Genomic DNA, 20,429 nt, shown 5'->3' on the forward strand with positions numbered 1-20,429 from the left:
ACCAGATAATGACATGTCCAGTTCTAACGGACACCAGTACTTACTGAAAGGAAACATGAGAAAACAATGAAAGCAGGGAGCATCATCAGATAAGTTCATGCTGTACACATAAAACAGAGAGAAGCACTTCACTAAACATGTTGATCCATATACATTAGAGCAACAAAGGTAAGAGGATCCAACAGAATTTTTAAAGTTGTCTCTAAATTAAAATGCGTCGGAAACCACCCGGTAACCATTTTGTCATTGATAAGCACCTACATTTAAACACAGTGGCTGTACATTAACATTCTATACAGTGCATTTCGGAAAGTATTCAGACCCCTTAACTTTTTCCATATTTTGTTAAGTTACAGCCTTATTCTAAAATGGATTAAGTTGTCCCCCCCACCCCCTCAATCTACACACAATACCCTCTAATGACAAAGCAAAACGTTTTTTTAGACATTTTTGCAAATGTATATATTTAAAAAAAAAAACGTTCATATCACATTTACATAAGTATTCAGACCATTTTCTCAGTACTTTGTTGAAGCACCTTTAGCAGCGATTACAGCCATGAGTCTTCTTGGGTATGACTCTACAAGCTTGGAACACTTGTATTTGGGGAGTTTCTCCCATTCTTCTCTGCAGATCCTGTCAAGCTCTGTCAGGTTGGATGGAGAGCGTTGCTGCACAGCTATTTTAAGGTCTCTCCAGAAATGTTTGATCGGTTTCAAGTCCGGGCTCTATTTGGGCCACTCAAGGACATTCAGAGACTTGTCCTGAAGCCACTACTGTGTTGTATTGGATGTGTGCTTAGGGTCGTTGTCCTGTTGGAAGGTGAACCTTGACCCCAGTCTGGGGTCCTGAGCGCTCTGGAACAGGTTTTCATCAAGGATCTCTCTGTACTGATCTCTCTGTACTTTGCTCCATTCATCTTTGCTGAAAAACATTCCCACAGCATGATGCTGACACCACCATGCTTCACCGTAGAGATGGTGCCAGGTTTCCTCCAGACGTGACACTTGGCGTTCAGTCCAAAGAGTTCAATCTTGGTTTCATCACACCAGAGAATCTTGTTTCTCATGGTCTGAGCGTCCTTTAGGGGCCTCTTGGCAAACTCCAAGCTGGCTGTCATGTGCCTTTTACTGAGGAGTGGCTTATGTCAGGCCACTCTACCATAAAGTCCTGATTGGTGGAGTGCTGCAAAGATGGTTGTCCTTCTGGAAGGTTCTCCCATCTCCACAGAGGATCTCTGGATCTCTGTCAGAGAGACCATCGGGTTCTTGGTCACCTCCCTAACCAATGCCCTTCTCCCCCGATTGCTCAGTTTGGCCGGGCGGCCAGCTCTAGGAGTCTAGGTGGTTTCAAACTTCTTCCATTTACGAATGATGGAGGCCACTGTGTTTTTGGGGACCTTAAATGCTGCAGAATTTTTTTTGTTTCTTCCCCAGATCTGTACCTCGACACAATCCTGTCTCGGAGCTTTACTGGCTCTCTTCTTTACTGGCTCTCTTCTTTACATCGCTGTATGGGTTTCATCTGTACGCGTGTACCTTGCGCAACAAAAACATGCCCCCATCCCTTCTGCTAATTGGGCCACTTTAGCAAATGTGTTGTTTGTTGTCTGAGTGAGGGGAATGCTGTAAATCGAGAGGAGTCAATGTGTTCTGAAAGATGAGATGTTGGGTTTTTTAATAATACCGCTTTGATGTCATACAAGCAAACCACAGACCCGTGGGTTCAAATGTGCACTTCACATGAACATATTTGGAACAGACTGAGCGTTTGATTGTCATACTGTGAAGACAATTTGCCGGAGAACACGCACTTGAATGAAACTCAGGACTCCATTCTGTGCGTACCAAAATTACAATCTGTTTGTCTGAAGGGTTTTATGAAAGCCTAACACTGTAAGATTGTATTTTATAACTTAGCTGGTCACGTTGGCAATAGAATAAGCTTTAAAATGATGCCCACCTGACTCAGATTGTGATTTATTAAACAACAATAGTAATTGTGTGATGGTGGGGGGGCTGAAGGGCTGTGTTGCAAATAAAAACTTAGTGTATTGCTTCAGTTCCTCAACGGGACAGCTAGGAAAGCTCAAAAAAGCACCTTATAGTTGAAGGCTCTTTCCTTGAGTCATAAAAGTGCATTGAAATAACTTAGTAACCACGCATATTTTGGAGAGGTGTGTTGCCACTTAGAAACACCAGTTAGACAATTCACTCCAACCCTTGTAATCGTTTTTTATTATGTTGCACCTACCACCAAATGTACATGAATATTTTTACATTACTAAAGTATCCAGAGTATTTTCTGATTGTGTTATTGACAAATGCTGCGAAAAGTACAATAAATGTCAAATGCACATACAGTGCCTTCAGAAAGTATTCACACATCTTGACTTTTTCCCCCAAAAAATTGGTGTTACAATGTGTGATTAAAATGGATTTAATTTAAAAAAATGTTGTCAACAATCTACACAAAATATTCTGTAATGTCAAAGTGTAGGAACAATTCTAAAAACAATAAAAAATCTAATATATCTTGATTAGATAAGTATTCAATCACATTAGTCAATATGTTATAATCACCTCTGTCAGTGATTACAGCTGTGAGTCTTTCTCGGTAAGTCTAAAATAAGAGCTTTCCACACATGAAATGTGCAATATTACCCTTTTATTATTTTCAGAAATCTTCAAGCTCTGACAAATTGGTTAATGATCATTGCTAGACAACACTTTTCAGTTCTTGCCATAGATTATCAAGCAGGTTTAAGTCAAAACTGTAACTCGGACACTCAGAAACATTCACTGTCTTCTTGGTAAGCAACTCCAGTGTAGATTTGGCCTTGTGTTTTGTGTTATTGTCCTGCTGAACGGGATGAATGTTTTGGAATATTTTTATTCTTTCCCCTCTGTCAGTTAGGTTAGTATTGTGGAGTAACTACAATGTTGTTGATCCATCCTCAGTTTTCGCCTATCAACGCCATTAAACTCTGTAACTGTTTTAAAGTCACCATTGTCCTCATGATGAAATTCCTGACCGGTTTCCTTCTTCTCTGGCAACTGCGTTAGGAAGGACGCCTGTATCTTTGTAGTGACTGGGTTTATTTATACACCATCCAAAGTGTAATCAATAACTTTACCATGCTCAAAGGGATATTAAATGTCTTGAATAAGATATTTGACAGTCTAGGTTTGAGATCAAATATGTCAACAATTACTGTTCCAAAAGGATTTTAAAGAAATTCAAGAAACATATTTTGTCAGGTATTCTACTGAATAGTGGCACTCTAAACATGTGCAAATTCCCATAGTATCACAGACATTTTAAAAGTGCAGGGTTTGTGCAACATTGCTATGCCTTCATTTTTTTTCTTACATGAATGATTTACATACTGTATGAAGAGAAAGCTGAAGTCTCTAGCTATCCATTGATGTAAATAAATATATCACTTGTCTGATTCCCAGTTAATCCACTAGATGGCAGTAGTAGATCACATGATGTCTCTTGGCCACTTGAAACCAGTTGTGTCTGGTTTTGGTAGTGAGTTACTGTGCCAAAATGGCTGAAATGGTTTTCAAGCCTGACATCTTAAAATTACCGTAGCAATCAGGGCTAACTACCTTAGCAATCAGAGCTTTCACGTTTTTTGTTGTTGTTGAAATTACACACAGACAGGTGAAGACACTTCAAACTTTTTTTCCCATTCACTTTTCCTACTGTAAACAATGATCTAACTAAACAGAGGATGGGTGGCTGGGGGGAGATTCTTATGACATTGCCAGCTGTAAGAGAGGGGGGGACCCCCCCAAACTCAATGGGCCTTGTACAGGACCCAAAACAATCACTCTGAGTTTTTACCCATCTACCAATAGGTGCTCTTCCTTGCAAGGCATTAGAAAACCTCCCTGGTCATTGTGGTTGAATCTGTTTGAAATTCACTGCTCGACTAAGGGACCTTAGAAATAATTGTATGTGTGGGGTACAGAGATGAGGTAGTCACTTAAAAAATCAAGTTAAACACTATTATTGCACACACAGTGAGTTTATTCCTAGGCTTTTTCTTTAATTATCTAGGCTTTTGATAACAAAGCGGTTGAATTCTTATTGACACAAGACATTTGTTTTTTTTATTTATTAATAAAAAATGTAAAATACAGTTTGACATTTTAGGGCATTGTGTGTAGGTCAGTAACAAATCTCAATTTAATACATTTTAAATTCAGGCTGTAACAACAAAATGTGGAAAAGTCTGTAAATATGCATGTATACAAATTAAGGCACTAATATCAACCGTGTAATGTTTGGATTCAGTCTTGTGTCAGGTGAACTGTTCTGTCCTCACTTTTGGTCTGAATCTCCAGTGTTCTCTTTCAATTGGTACAATGGTCATTCTGTTTGAAATGTTTCAACTTTGCCCTAATCCAAATTGGCCATTTTCCCTGATGATTGACATTGACAAACACAGAACACATTCCTGCTAACCTGTTTTTCACTGATGCGGAACAGCCAAAAGACAATGCACTGTATCTACTTTGCAATCAGCATCAGGACACAGCAGGCTGTATTCACCATCACATGAGCAGCATGACATATCAAACTGAAACGTTCATCATCAAATCATCAAATGAAACACAGCAAATGAACACAATCCCAAATCCATTATTTTAATATCAAGGTGAAAGTTTTCCTCGGGTTGTGAGGTGAAAGTCTCAATTGCAATGGTTTTGTTCTTATTCAAAACACAATTAACAGACAAGTCAGTACTATTCAAAGCCTGAAGATCAACAAACCAGAGGCTAAGTTTACAAACGTACCCAAACCAGGTAGGCTACAATAGCTGCTGCCACATCTCCAAGGCAGGTGAATTAGTCATCATCGACAACATCACCACTTTCTACAGGAGTACTGCCAGGTGTCTGAGACAGTAGAGTAGCTACTCAAGAGTATCCTGGCGAGCAATACAGTGCACAAAGCCGTGTATGTCTGCAAACTGTATGTAAACTTCCAACTTCAAATGTATAACCACACCTACCCCCTCCTTTTGTATGTTTTCAAAAGCACTCACAGATACACAGAGAACAGGCTTATTAATTGCTTTTTTTTTTATTGAACAAAAACCTGATGAAATGCACTGAACAAAAATATAAACACAACATGTAAAGTGTTGGTCCCCCATGTTTCATGAGATGAAATAAAAGATCCCAGAAATGTTCCATACACAAAAATCCTATTTCTGTTAGTGAACATCTCACCTTTGCCAAGATAAGCCACCAATGTCCTTTTAGACAATTTGGCAGTATGTCCAACCGGCCTCACAACCGCAGACCACGTATGTGTATGGAGTCATGCGGGCAAGCGGTTTGCTGATGCCAACATTATGAACAAAGTGCCCCATGGTGGTGGTGGGGTTATGGTATGGGCAGGTATAAACTACGGATAACAAACAATTGTATTTTATCGATGGCAATTTGAATGCACCAAAATACCGAGACCACATCCCGAGGCCCATTTTTTTAAGGTGTCTATGACCAACAGATGCATATCTATATTCTCAGTCATGTGTAATCCATAGATTAGGGCCTAATGAATGTATTTCTATTGACTGATATCCTCATATGAACTGTAACTCGGTCAAATCAATGAAATTGTTGCATGTTGCGTTTATATTTTTGTTGATTATAACTTTGACTTTGATATAGCTACTTCACACCTAAGCATACTGCCAAAAGTATCATATAAATCTTGATAATATACTGTACATTCTTTGGAAACTAAAATAGAAAATAGGCATACAAATACCAGGCATTAGAAGGTTATGAAAATGTATCATTATTCTAAAGAATCATACAACTGCAAGAGCTACAGTATCAAAAATTAATTTAAATCGAATGTATTTCACCAATAAATATTAAATTAACACAGCATTTGGTATTTGGCCTTTTTCAGCCTCTTCATTGACATCAATGTTCTTTCAACACCAAATACGTAATTTTCATGCATTTACAGACAATTAGTTGTCATATTTCAGCTGTGCCTAAAGGGCAACAAATAAAAAATCTTTGGTGTGAGAAGTATTTCCATCTTAAAATATATTTTAGTTTGACTTGAAAATCCTGAACTGTTAGATAAGCAAACAAACAGGCCTACCCACCGGGCACACTGGTTGAGTCAATGTTGTTTCCACGTCATTTCAATGGAATTACATTGAACCAACGTTGAATTGACACCTGTGCCCAGTGGTTACATTCTCTACAGCCTAACCACCTCCACAGGTGTATGTATTACCAGCAACTGGGTTAATTGTACCAGTTAAACCACAATGGGTTTTGCCGTCTATTTATGGTCAGTTAGTAATAGAACCGCCAAATGCATAGATAGCACAATTCAACTCCTGTCCTGAGTAATGATGATGATTAATAGAAACCGAATGAAGGCCACAGAATGGAAGAACATTATCACTGGAGTATCACAGTATCCCATCCATAAGTATCCTGTTTTGGTTGATTGGACTCTGCCGCTCCGCCACCGAGCTGAGATATGTCTCTATCGATGATCTCATTCACTGCAAAAGACAGACACACCAGGGTTTAGTTTCAAGGCTCTTGTCGTGTCTTACTTTATAGTTGTTTCAGCCATCTGAGGGCAGCATTGCCAATCTTCTAAATCTAAACCAAAACGGAAAACAAGTCAATTATACATTTTTTTTGCAGTACAAAAAAAAAAAACTGGGCACACACACGGGCTGAATCAACGTTGTTTCAACCAGTGTGTGTGTGCACAGTTTGTTGTAACGCTAAATGTATAAATTGACTTATTTTGACGTGAACCAATGTGGAACAGACGTTGAATACCATGCATTGTTGATACACATTGCTTTCTTTTAGTTTTAACAGTCTCCCTCTGCAGATGTCACGCATGATGAAAAAAACAACAAGGATTGAGGCCTGGTCTAAAGGTTAGAGATGGCTGAATGGTGAGAACACATTTTGGAGCTTTATCAAAGGGTGGGATCCATGTCGAAGGCTGCGGTTCCAGTCTGCATTTGTGAGGTCTATTTATATTCCCTACAGTGCAACAAAAACACATGGATCAAATGGTCACATATACACCGTACTCATAGCCTTTCCATGAAAAGGTGTGTTTGCAACCCGAGCCGTGTATGAGGGTAGATGATAGACAACACATGTAAACAAACAGGCTAGCACTGAGGGAACGGAAATAACCAGTCCCTGTTTTTTTTTCAACCAATAGACTAACAGGAACTCCGACAGCTTGACTGCACCAGCTCCCTTCCTCCAAGAACACGTACAAGACATTGTAACGGCCGAAAATTAGTCATTAAGAAAAACAAAATCATTGAAACTAAAAGATCCCACAACTGTACATCAATGAAATCACTTTAATTTGAAATGACAAATTGATTAAATCCTTTCAATTAAATGATTATCTTATCTCACCTAATGAGACATAAACTCGCTGTTTCTTAATTTAAGTATCAGAGTTGCAGAAACCCTGTTGGGTGAAAGTAAAGTTCAAAGAGGACCCTTCCACCCAGCTCAGGCCAGGGGTCCTATTTTCAAGCCGTATGTAGTGGGGGGGTTGTGGGGGTCTTATGAAAGCCTGTCTGTCATTACTGCCCTGTGACAGCTGTGCCACAGATGGTAAATGAAGAAGATTAGCGTGCAAGGTATCTTTAGCCTCCTCTATGTGACTATAGTTTGTAGGCTATACTAACATACACACAGTTAAAAGTGTCATCTCCTTAGCTAGCAATCCGGCCTCTGCCTATAATTAACCTACATCATAATGCACGCATACACACATACAGTATGTGCACAAGTGCACACACACGTATGCACGCACACACAAATGCACACACATGGGCTGGCAGCCATGCAGCCCTGTATAGGAGCAAACAAAGACCTAGTGGGCATATGGTGACAAGAATACTGGGCCACAGTGACTGTGTTGTCGGGACAAACACAGTCCGGCCAGCGCGAGGTGATTAATTAAAAAATCAGGTCGGCATGGTGAGATCCTGAGAGCTTTATGGTTCATCGCCTGGCCCCTAAAGGCCTGTAATTACAGCCAGCCCTACTTTAAGCTGGGTAAATCCATATGAATTCAATCACTTTTCGACAGCACCTCTTTTGATTTGAATGAAACCTTCCATACATATTTGCCCAAGGTAGAAGTGCTCAGAAAGTGATTTTTTGGAGATAAAGGTTCTAAAAGTTGACCTATTTTCTATACCCCACCATACCACGAGGCGTCCATGTCTACATCACTCGAAAAGATAAATGGTTGAGATTGATATCATTTAAAAGCTTACAAACAGAGCTGTCATACTATTGAAGACATTTTTTTGTGGTATTTTTTTAAACTTTAAACGTCAACTATCTAAAAACGAGTACTCAGATTTATTCATAATTCACATATGTTGTCGTTTAGACCCTATTTGACATAATCTGAGGTTGTTGTGTTATGCCCGCCATCGGTGGAGACACAACATACTCTTGAATACAGGGTGGGTGTCATGTTTTGGCTCATAAATGTACTAAAATGGTACCACAAAGCTGTTTGGAGGTCCACACATCAGAGAATGTTGACTTGAATGGGAATATATTTTCTTTTAAATTATACTGTCAATCCTCCATAAGAAACCTACTAAGATCCTAGAAATATAAATAATAGAAAACACATGACCATTGAAGTTGACATTCGAAAGTGGGTGGACTGGCGGCCATCTTTGTGGTAGTAATTAGAAGTTAAAATGTTAATTCAATTACAATTTCAATGGTGTACCAGCTAAATTGCAGTGGTCTGAATGGATAGGTCCATTCTAAGAATTATATTTCTTTTTTTTTTTCCTTTTTTTTATTTTGTGAATTTTACCCCTTTTTCTCCCCAATTTCGTAGTATCCAATTGTTGTAGTAGCTACTATCTTGTCTCATCGCTACAACTCCCATACGTTTAGATAATTGACAGTTCCCCTTTACATTCCTACCAGTATACGGGTTGAAAATGGCAGATTGGGGCACTGATCAGCACCTAAATTAGACAGTGGCTGTACAGGAACATGCTATAAATGATGTCAAAGCTCAGGCTCTGTGCTTCACAGAGCTGTATGGTTATTGACTGACAGCCGTTCTGAACTTGAGCACGGCACATGACTAGAAGTTACCTCCATCTCTCCCGCTAATTGGACAACATTAGCAAAACTGTTGAAAGAGTGAGGGAAATGCTGTAAATTAAGAGGACTCGAAGTACTTTGAAAGATGAGACGTTGGGGATTATAATAAATACAGCTATGATGCAATTACAAGCAAGCCAAACACCCGTGAGTCCAAATGTGCACTTCACATTTCCATAATCATAAAACTCATGTCCTATACAGTGTCAGCGTTTATGATCACTATGTTTGATGTACAAGTTACAAGTTACAGAATGTGCCTATGCTTGTCTATTGTAAAGAAAGTTTGCAGTGGAACACGCACCTGAATGCATGACTCCTTTCTATGTGCACCAAAATGACCATCTGTTTCTCTGAATTACCCTGTGAAAGCCTAACACTAAGATCATATATTTTTTTTTAACTTAGCTAGTCATGTTGGGAAATAGAACAAGTGTTGAAGTGAAGCTCACCTGACCCAAATTGCGATTTTATAATGGGCCGTTTTTTTGGATTGCGTAAACAACAACAGTGATTGTGTGATTGCAGGGTTGTGTTCCAAACATAATAACAACAAGTGTGCTCTAGTTCCTCAACGGCACAGCTAGAAGAACTAAAAAAAGTGCATAAAAGTGCATTGAAATGACTTAGGAACTGTGCACACTTTCGGAGAGGCGTGTGGCCACTTGGAGACACATGAAATCAACAGTGTAATGTTTTGGATTCACTTGGATTCGATTTTGGTGAACACACGATGTCTGACCGATCATCGCGGTTGTCCATGACAAACCAAAGTATAGATCAATTATCTCCCATAATAATCATGTTGTAGTCCCGAGCTGTCAGAGCTATATGGTTCATCTGTGGTCGACATATGTTGCTCGTTTTGATCAATACTGGGCAAGATTAAAATACACCGTCAATCTCGATCCACCAAGTTGTGACTATGTTAGAGAGACACTCTTATTCAAATCCAATTAGATTTGTGCAGTTGATGTTTACTGATTCATTGCAGAGATTTACAGCCCGTCTTTAAGGAAGAACCCCCATTACGCCGCTTCCTGGAGTCTATTTAGCCCAAGAGACAGCCACAAATTAGAAGGACGGGACAGTGGAGTCCTCCATTGTGCTGGACGTCAAGATGGTCTTTGTAAAGTTCTGGACGGGAAGAGTTCCAGATCATGACGTCAAACTGTTTCTAAATGGGTATTGCACTATTTTACAACCTGCAGTGAAACACGTGGATAAGTTCGGGATATGGTATGGAGTACGCAAGTACAAAGTGCACAAAACCACAAGTGGGCAGTCGATAACAATCCCTAACTCAATATCCCTTGACCCGTACAAGGGGAAGATCTCCTTCCCTGGACAAACCCCTCTGTGTTACATCTGCCAGGGGCCGGACAACCATGTCAAGGATTGCCCAGAGGTGAAGTGTTGGGAGATGAGATGACCTTGGACACAAATCCAGGGACTGTGAGTCTCCAAGCAAGTGCACCTTGTGTGGAAAAGAGGGCCACGACTTCTGCAAGTGTCCCCAGTCTTATGCCTACAAAGCGAGGGCTGGTCCCCAATCCAGCCCAGAGGAAGAGCCGGAAGAGGAGACAGAGCCACCGACCTCAACAGTGAGTTCCATCCACCACGCCACGGCAGAGCGCGAGGTCACCACTACAGGTCAAAGCACAGCTGAGAGGCAAGTGCCAGTGAATGCGAGATAAGCTGAGGGAGCTGAATACGAAAGTGAAGGAGTATCCAATCCTCCAGGTCCAGCTGCAGTGAGAGCAAGAAAGAAGAGTCCTTTGAGGACGCGAACGAGTCAGACTTCAGTACTGATTTCAGTACTGAAAGAGAGAGACAGATTCCTTCCAACCCCTGCTCCCTTTCCCCGCCAGAGTTAGTTACGCCATTTACACTTCCAAACGCAGTTCAATCCAAAGCCAAGTTAAAAAGAAAAATGAGAAACCAAGTCCCCAGTAGAAGGTAAGCAAATAATCTAAATGAGCTGAGAATATTAGCTTTTGGCAGACATCGATAGGTTAATACTGGACTGCTTCTTTAGAGGAAACGAAAATAACAGTGATAAATGTATACACAGCATCTAAGAAAAAGCTATTATTTATGAAACTAGGGGCTATTTATGTGTGCGATATTATGTGGGGATTTTAATACGGTGATGATCGGGTCTCTCAGACAATGAAATATTAACTGGAACAGTCTCGAACAAAACTATTTATAAAGTGATCTTTTTTTCTGGTTGATTTCCGTACGATGTTTACCAGTGCATGCTGTAGTAAATTGGAGTTGTTTTGACAAAAGTCAATTCTGTCTTATCCCCAATTGTCACGATGAACAGAATTTAGAACACCTTTTAGTGAAATATTACAGAAATAAAGAAATATGGGATTTGATGAGAATGATCGGGTTTGATGGAGGCCTATGTATAAATCCCAAGGCTGTGTTTCACGGGGTCTTCGATATTCACATGGATGACATTACTAAAGAAGTATTGTGGACAACAATATGCATTGACATTACTAAACAAATAGTGGACAATAATATGCATTGTGAACAATAACATTTGGATAAAATTATGCCTATAAGACGATAAAACAACTTTTTGAGGTCAGTTGAGGTCAGGACTCTGTGCAGGCCAGTCAAGTTCTTCCACACCGATCTCGACAAACCATTTATGTATGGACCTCGCTTTGCCACAAAGTTGGAAGCACATTATCGTCTAGAATGTAATTCTATGCTTTAGCGTTCAAGATTACACTTCACTGGAACTAAGGGGCCTAGCCCGAACCATGAATAACAGTCCCAGAACATGATTCCTCCTCCACCAAACTTTACAGTTGGCACTATGCATTTGGGGAGGTAGCGTTCTCCTGACATCCGCCAAACACAGATTCAGCCGTCGGACTGCCAATGGTGAAGAGTGATTCGGGCACTCCAGAGAACGTGTTTCCACTGCTCCACAGTCCAATGGGGGTGAGCTTTATACCACTTCAGCCGACGCTTGGCATTGCGCATGGTGATCTTAGGCTTGTATGCAGCTGCTTGACAATGGAAACCCATTTCATTAGCTCCTAACGAACAGTTATTGTGCTGACCTTGCTCCAGAGGCAGTTTGGAGCTCAGTAGTCAGAGTTGCACTACGCACTTCAGCGGTACTGTTCTGTGAGCTTATGTGGCCTACCACTTCACAGCTGAGCCGTTGTTGGGCCTAGACATTTCCACTTCACAATAACAGGACTTACAGTTGACCGGGGCAGCTCTAGCAGGGCAGAAATTTTATGAGCCGACTTGTCAGAAAGGTGGCAACCTATGACGGGGCCATGTTGAAAGTCCCTGAGCTCTTCAAAAAAAGTGGTCAAATGATGCAGATGCTAAGCTACAGGACTGTTTTGCTAGCACATGTTCCATTATTCTTCCGATGGTATTGAGGAGTACACCATATCAGTCACTGGGTTTTTCAATAAGTGTATCGAGAACATTGTCCCCACAGTGACTGTACGTACATACACCAACCAGAAGCCATGGATTACAGGCAACATTCGCGCCAAGCTAAAGGGCAGAGCTGCCGCTTTCAAGGTGCGTGACTCTAACCCAGGAGCTTATAAGAAATCCCGCTATGCCCTCTGACGAACCATCAAACAGCCAAAGTGTCAATACAGGACTCAGATCGAATCGTACTACACCGGCTCCGACGCTCGTCGGATGTGGCAGGGCTTGCAAACTATTACAGACTACAAAGGGACGCACAACCGAGAGCTGCCCAGTTGCACGAGCCTACCAGACGAGCTAAATAACTTCTATGCTCGCTTCAAGGCAAGTAACACTGAAACATGCATGAGAGCATCAGTTTGTCCGGATGACTGTGTGATCACACTCTATGCAGCTGATGTGAGTAAGACCTTTAAACAGCTCAACATTTACAAGGCAGCTGGGCCAGACGGATTACCAGGACGTGTTCTCCGAGCATGCGCTGACCAACTGGCAAGAGTCTTCACTAACATTTTCAACCTCTCCCTGTCTGAGTCTGTAATACCAACATGTTTCAAGCAGTGCCTGTGCCCAAGAACACTAAGGTAACCTGCCTAAATGACTACCGACCCATAGCACTCACGTCTGTAGCCATGAAGTGCTTTCAAAGGCTGGTCATGGCTCACATCAACACCATTATCCCAGAAACCCTAGACCCACTCCAATTTACATACCGCACCAACAGATCCACAGATGATGCAATCTTTATTGCACTGCACACTGCCCTTTCCCACCTGGACAAAAGGAATACTTATGTGAGAATGTTATTCATTGACTACAGCTCAGCGTTCAACACCATAGTGATCTCAAAGTTCATCACTAAGCTAAGGACCCTGAGACTAAACACCTCCCTCTGCAACTGGATCCTAGACTTCCTGACGGGCCGCCCCCAGGTGGTAAGGGTAGGTAACAACACATCCGCCATGCTGATCCTCAACACAGGGGCCCCTCAGGGGGGCCAGATCATTGGTAGGCCTGATCACCGACAACGATAAGATCGCCCGGCAACCGATACTAGAGCATCAAGTCTAGGTCCAAGAGGCTTCTAAACTGCTTCTCCCCTCAAGCCATAAGACTCCTAAACAGCTAATCAAATGGCTACCCAGACTACTTACACCCCCCAACCCCAAGCTGCTGCTACTCTGTGTTATCTATGCATAGCCACTTTATTAACCCTACCTGCATGTACATAATTACACCAATTACCTCGACACCGGTGCCATCGCATTGACACATTGACTCTGAACCGGTACCCCCCCTGTATATAGCCCCGCTTTTTGTTATTTACTGCTGCTCCTTAATTATTTGCTTTTCTTATTTCTTACTGTTTTTTGGTATTTTCTTAAAACTCCATTGTTGGTTAAGGGCTTGTAAGTAAGCATTTCACTGTGAGGGCTACTACACCTGTTGTATTTGGCGCATGTGTTTGTCTATCGAAATTGCATGACTGTGTGCTTTGTTTTATACACCTGTCAGCAATGGGTGTGGCTGAAATAGCCGAATCCACTAATTTTAAGGGGTGTCCACATACACTACATGGCCAGAAGTATCATATGAGCCCCTTACCATCATCTAGTGTGATCTCCTGGAGTCCCATGGAGCCAAGAGGCAGCTTCTCCTCTGGTTCCTGCTTGATGTTCACCCTCCCTCTGTCGTTTGAGAAGAGGGAATGGGGTGCCGGGGGACACTCCTGGGGGTCGATACCAGAGGCCAGCCCCTGGGCGCTGCTGGGGGACAGGTGCCTCAGGGGACCCCCAGAGGAGGCTGATGCTAACGGGGAGGTGGAGCAGGTTGCTGCTACTCCAGGAGTGGGAGAATACGAAGCAGGCAAGTTTTTGTCAGAATGGTAGCTCAGATTATACTCAGCCTGTAGAGCCGCTAGGTCAGAGTCTGAGTGGGAAAAGTGGTATTTTAGAGACTGCAGCTGGGTTGCATTCTGGGTGTGGGTTCTGGCAGACTGGAGAGTGGCAACAGAGAGATCAGGTCCAATGAGGCTCTGGTACATCACACTTTCCCTATGAGGGCTGGAGACAGCTGGCCTGGGCTGGGCAGACTGAGGTCGAATGACCTGGAATGCGGCAAGACCAGGTCTCATGGGAGAGCTGGCCTGGCCACTATAAGGCACATTATGTTGTGTGGCCTGGTAGACAGGCTTTGTCCGAGGGGGTGGCATTGAATCAGGTGTATGCATGGGGCTTATCCGCTGGTATCCCATACTGGGACTGTAGCTGTGGAGGTGAGGGGAGTGCTGAAGAGGTGAGGAGCCTGAGGGAGTGTATGCTGGCTGGGAGGGCGGACCACAAGGCACAGGGTGACCACCAGAGGAACCATACAAGGGCCTGTCCTGAGAGAAGGCCCCGTCAGAAGAATTCTGCTTGCTGCTTGTTGGATATAGGCCAGGGAGATTGTTGCAAGTAGACAGATAGGTTGAGTCGGTGAGCTCCTGCTTCACCCGAGGAGCCACAACTGCATGGTCACTGGCAGTGGGATAATGGTGTGGAGAAGCACCAGCCAAGTATGTGAAATTTTGCCTTTGGCTTCTTCTCCTCTTCCCGTTGCACACGTAGAACTGCACCTGGACTGCAGAGCTCACAGTGGTGTTGTGGTAGGTAGGAATCTCAACCACGATTCTGGACTGCAAAGAGAATGTTTCCAAATGATTTATCATCTTTTCAAGGGATCCAGGGTTTGGGAGGTTGATTTCATGTAGGCTAACTTTAATCATGTAATTTAGGTTTCTACTTACTCTTTTACTCTTGTCTCGAATAACTTTTCCGTCAACTTCCCACTGTGTGCGTCCATCTGGAGAGATAAAACATCACAATTAACACACTGTTGTAATGTGTTAATGGAAGAATATTTTCCTTTTTTTGGCATCGTTTTTATACCCTTTTCACACTACTGAGCCAAGTCACGTAATATATATTTCTCATGTCATTGCTTACATGTATGCATAAATAAGACCTTATAGATGCCAAGTATTGGTCATGATATGGTTTCAGTTTCTGCACTGTGCTGGCCTGGTTATGCACCACCATAGTTGTTGGACCAACTCGGTGGACTCATGGTTACAGTATTCACCCTGAGATCATAGGAGCTCTTGCTCCTATGAGCCGGTCCGGCTCGCACAAGGCAAAGCTACTTTGCTATAGTTGCTGGAATGGTGCTGGAAAGAACATATCCAAGTGAGTATGGTTTGGGAAAAGGATAAACCAGACTTATCCTCTAGCTTTTCTATGAACTCTATAAAGTCAAGGCGGCGTCAGCGTCTCTTACCAGGGCCTTTCTCCAGGAAGATGACCTTTGACTCGGGGGATATGTTGGAGCCAGTAATTACCATCTCCCCACCCCCACTGACCAAGCAGCTGAGGGGACTGCAGCTCTGCATCTGGGGAAGGTCTGTGGCCGAGCGCTGGGCTGCAAGTCAATTACATTTAACTATTACATATACTGAACAGTGAAGGACATAGACATATCTGATATTGTCAGAAAGCTTAAATTCCTGTTAATCTAATTGCACTGTCCAATTTGCAGTAGCCATTACAGTGAAATAATACCATGCTATTGTTTGAGGAGAGTGCACAGTTATGAACTTGAAAATGTATTAATAAACTAATTAGGCACATTTGGGCAGTCTTGATACAAAATTCTGAACAGAAACGCAATGGTTCATTGGATCAGTCTAAATCTTTGCACATGCACTGCTGCCTTCTAGTGGCCAAAATCTAAATTGTGCTTGGGCTGGAATAATACATTATGGCCTTTCTCTTGTATTTCAAAGATTGTACAATTTTTTGGGGTTTGTATTATCTTTTACCAGATCTAATGTGTTATGTCCTCCTACATTAATTTCACATTTCCACAAACTTCAAATTGTTTCCCAAATGGTATCAATATTATGCATATCCTTGCTTCAGGTCCTAAGTTACAGGCAGTTAGATTTGGGTATGTCATTTTAGGTGAAAATTGAAAAAAAAGGGTCTGATCCTTAAGAGGAGGTCTGGTCACAAGTTATAGCCTTTAACTAATTATTATACCAAACACTAAATATAGATTATATAAATAAAGATTATTTCTGGTCAAGTCCCATAATCGGGAAAAACTCTATATGAATAATATGTGGCTTTTTGAACGCATGTACAGTACCAGTCAAAAGTTTGGGCACACCTACTCATTCAAGAGTTTGTCTTTATTTTTACTATTTTCTACATTGTAGAATAATAGTGAAGAAATCAAAACTATGAAATAACACATTTGGAATCATGTAGTAACCAAAAAGGTGTTAAACAAATCGAAGTATATTTTATATTTGAGATTCTTCAAAGTAGCCACCCTTTGCCTTGATGACAGCTTTGCACACTCTTGGCATTTTCTCAACCAGCTTCATGAGGTAGTCACCTGGAATGCATTTCAATTAACAGGTGTGCCTTGTTATAAGTTAATTTGTGGAATTTCTTTCCTTCTTAATGCATTTGAGCCAATCGGTTGTGTTGTGACAAGGTATGGGTGGTATACAGAAGATAGCTCAATTTGGTAAAAGACCAAGACCAAGAACAGCTGAAATAAACAAAGTGAAATGACAGTCCATCATTACTTTAAGACATGAAGGTCAGTCAATCCAGACAATTTCAAGAACTTTTCAAGTTTTCTCAAGTGCAGTCGCAAATAAAATATATTTTGATTTGTTTAACACCTTTTTGGTTACTACATGATTCCATATGTGTTATTTCATAGTTTTGATGACTTCACTATTATTCTACAACGTAGAAAATAGTAAAAAATAAAGAAAAACCCTTGAATAAGTAGGTGTGTCCAAACTTTGGACTGGTACTATTACTACAGTATGTAGGCCGGCCTACTGAATAAAAGGTACTCACAGCACTCCACAGGAATAGAGGCAGCTTGCAGACACAGGACCTTGCCGCTGGGCTGAGGGATATAAACACGGAATGCCACTCGCACACGCGTGTTCTTCCTCCCGATGTCAGTCTCCCCCTTCCTGAGCTCAATGTCAGAGTTCCTCAGCTTCAGGATGCCTGCACAGTCAATACTGTAGAGGGAGAAATACAAGCATGAGACAACATTATATAAAGGCCCATATACACATTTCCATTTTAATATTTACAGTAAGCTAATAATAATCCTACTTTTGGGGGTGCTTCTATTTTTCCTGTTACACACAAGTGTATAATGGAAATGTTTTTTTTTTTTTTGCCTATCCCAACTCCCCCTGAGACACCCGCAGGGTGTGGGGTCATGTCCAGGCCCCCTGGAGCAATTAGGGTTAATTGCCTTGCTCAAGGGCACAGCTCCGGTATTCAAACCAGCAACCTTTCGGTTACTGCCCAACGCTCTAACCTCGAGGCAGCCTGCCGCCCTTAATAAAGAATGACCATAATGCTTTAAATAGTTCACATTCTTCACATGTCATTTTATGATGTCGTGTCGTTTGTTGAATAGTGACCAATAAGTATCAGATAGTGCGAGAAAATAATGCCTGGATTCTTCTATTATGTAAGGCAGCCACATTTCCGTGACAAAATAGTTATGTTCTGTCTGTTTCTATTTGTTCTAGGTGTAGAAATATTCTTATTCTTAGACGAAAACCCATTCCCATTTTTAACATGCTATCATCTGTTCTAAATCGTTCAAAAATGATGAGAATTCACAGTGGAAGCCATTTTACATTTTAGATCATAATACCAATAAATCACAAGCACAAATGTTCTATTTTTAGCCTTGTGATGCTTTGAAAACATAAATATGACATGGTTATGACCCGTACCTGGTGGACATATTGTTTTCGGGGAGGAGAGAGATTTCCAGAACCTTTGTACTGCTTATTACGCTTTCCTGGCAAGCAGTAGCCACCGTCTTTCCCGTTACTCTGTGCACCTGGTAGAAGACATGTGGTCTCAAGTACCGATCGTCTGCCGTTCCAATGAAAATCTGCAGGTTGACTGGCTTCTCGTTGTATCCAATGAGCTGAAAATGACACCAATCCATAGAAATCATATACGCATTCTACCACATTTGATTAACAAATACACAAATACAACATGTTTCACTTCTTCTTATGAGCACTCTTGTTCTCTGCGCTGTACATTTGAATAAGTGTGTTTGGGTCTGTTTAGAAACAGTATGCAAAACCAATGCCAAAGCTCTGTACTGATAGCAATACACCCAGACAATGTCTAAAAATGTGACCTGCGCAATATGCAATGTACATCCTGGATTGCCTGCAATGAAATTACCCAATTCAAACCATTTGAGGTCAACAAAAATAAGGTGTGCCCCTGAAGAGCCAGCCTGAGGTTGAGGAATGTCCAACACGCCTACGTGATGCAATGTACAGGGAAACACTGCTTGTGGCATTACAGAGGACTAGAGTGTGAAGCTGTGTGGCTTTAACACTAGAGTAATGAAGACACCCCAAAATAAACTAGCTGGTATATATTACATGAGAGCCAGGCCTCAATAAAGCTTTGCTTATCTCAGCCTGCATCTGTTCCAGCCTGGCTGCACCTTGATCCATAGATGGTAGTTCAGTCCCACTCCAGTCCTACTGGCAAATAGTGCTCTGCTAGACGGTACCCACTGGCAAATAGAGCTCGGCTCAATGTTAGGTGATACTCTGAGCCCTGATCCAGGGATTGTATTCCAGCCCCACTGGCAAGTAGTGCTCTGCTAAACGTTAGGTGATACGCTCTGGTGATATAACCAGTGTGATGCCCAGTGTGATACCCCGAGCACAGACTACTTAAAATGGTAAAAGATCAAAGGGTGTGGTTGTTGGTGTACGTGCAGCACTTTGGAGTAACTAGAGTACGAGCTGTGATCCATCCATGGGTTTAAATGCATACACCTTGGATCCCTCCTCTCTCATGTAGTGAGTCACAGCACAGCCTAGTTGTTTACTAGAGTTATGGCTTCCAAGGCCATGCTTGATGTGGACTTGAATATACAGAACACAAAGCTCACATGTACACACACACACACACACACACATGCTTGCACGCGCCTGTGTTAAATGAATAGCTGTTGGGCTACAATAACAGGCTGTCTGTCTGAGGGTTACCATGTATCTGTCGTTTACAGAGAAGGAGAGCAAGAGAGCGAGAAACTACAGTGCGAGATTAGGGCCGCCAGTGCTCTTGTGGTTGGTTGGGTTTGAATAAGCTACGTCACCCCCCATATTTACTGAGCCTAATACATGAACAAGTGTCACAAACCCCTGATAACATTGTTCAATAAATGTCAATTTCAAGTAATAACAGGGAGGGAGTAATTGCACAAAACGCCTACTCAACACAGTTCATTGTAACAAGAACACCTCCTTTGATATCTCAGGATGTCACACGTTGATTGACACCTCGAGGTTACAATTGCAAACAGCAGTTTATCAAAACACAACTTGTTATGTGAACCAGGCATAAAGTTTAGCGCAATCATATTGATCTTCTTGGTCAGAGCCCTGACATTTCACATTCTTAAAATAAAGTGGTGATCCTAACTGACCTAAAACAGGGGATTTTTATTAGGATTAAATGTCAGGAATTGTGAAAACTGAGTTTAAATGTATTTGGCTAAGGTGTATGTAAACTTCAGACTTCAACTGTACATGTGTCATGCAGACCTGGATTCAAATAGTATGTGTTTAAATACTTTAGCTGTGCTAGATTGAGCTTTACAAGTGCAAATACTATTTGGACCCAG

General features: G+C 41.7%; 1 protein-coding gene across 5 annotated transcripts in view; it reads right to left on the bottom strand.

Moving 5' to 3' along the window:
- Positions 1-5,084: 5,084 nt before the first annotated feature.
- LOC110524125 (nuclear factor of activated T-cells, cytoplasmic 3) overlaps positions 5,085-20,429 on the bottom strand; it is a 55,187-nt gene continuing 39,842 nt past the window's right edge. For all 5 annotated transcript variants that reach the window (XM_021603497.2, XM_021603483.2, XM_036979030.1 and 2 more), the window contains 6 exons: positions 18,499-18,698; positions 17,591-17,763; positions 15,990-16,130; positions 15,460-15,515; positions 14,280-15,348; positions 5,085-6,559 (listed from right to left, as the gene is read on the bottom strand). In XM_021603497.2, coding sequence (XP_021459172.2) covers positions 6,453-6,559; positions 14,280-15,348; positions 15,460-15,515; positions 15,990-16,130; positions 17,591-17,763; positions 18,499-18,698 — 1,746 coding nt within the window. In that variant the 3' untranslated portion in view covers positions 5,085-6,452. The remainder of the gene's footprint in view (positions 6,560-14,279; positions 15,349-15,459; positions 15,516-15,989; positions 16,131-17,590; positions 17,764-18,498; positions 18,699-20,429) is intronic.

Source organism: Oncorhynchus mykiss, chromosome 1, assembly GCF_013265735.2.
Source record: "Oncorhynchus mykiss isolate Arlee chromosome 1, USDA_OmykA_1.1, whole genome shotgun sequence".
NCBI lineage: Eukaryota > Metazoa > Chordata > Actinopteri > Salmoniformes > Salmonidae > Oncorhynchus > Oncorhynchus mykiss.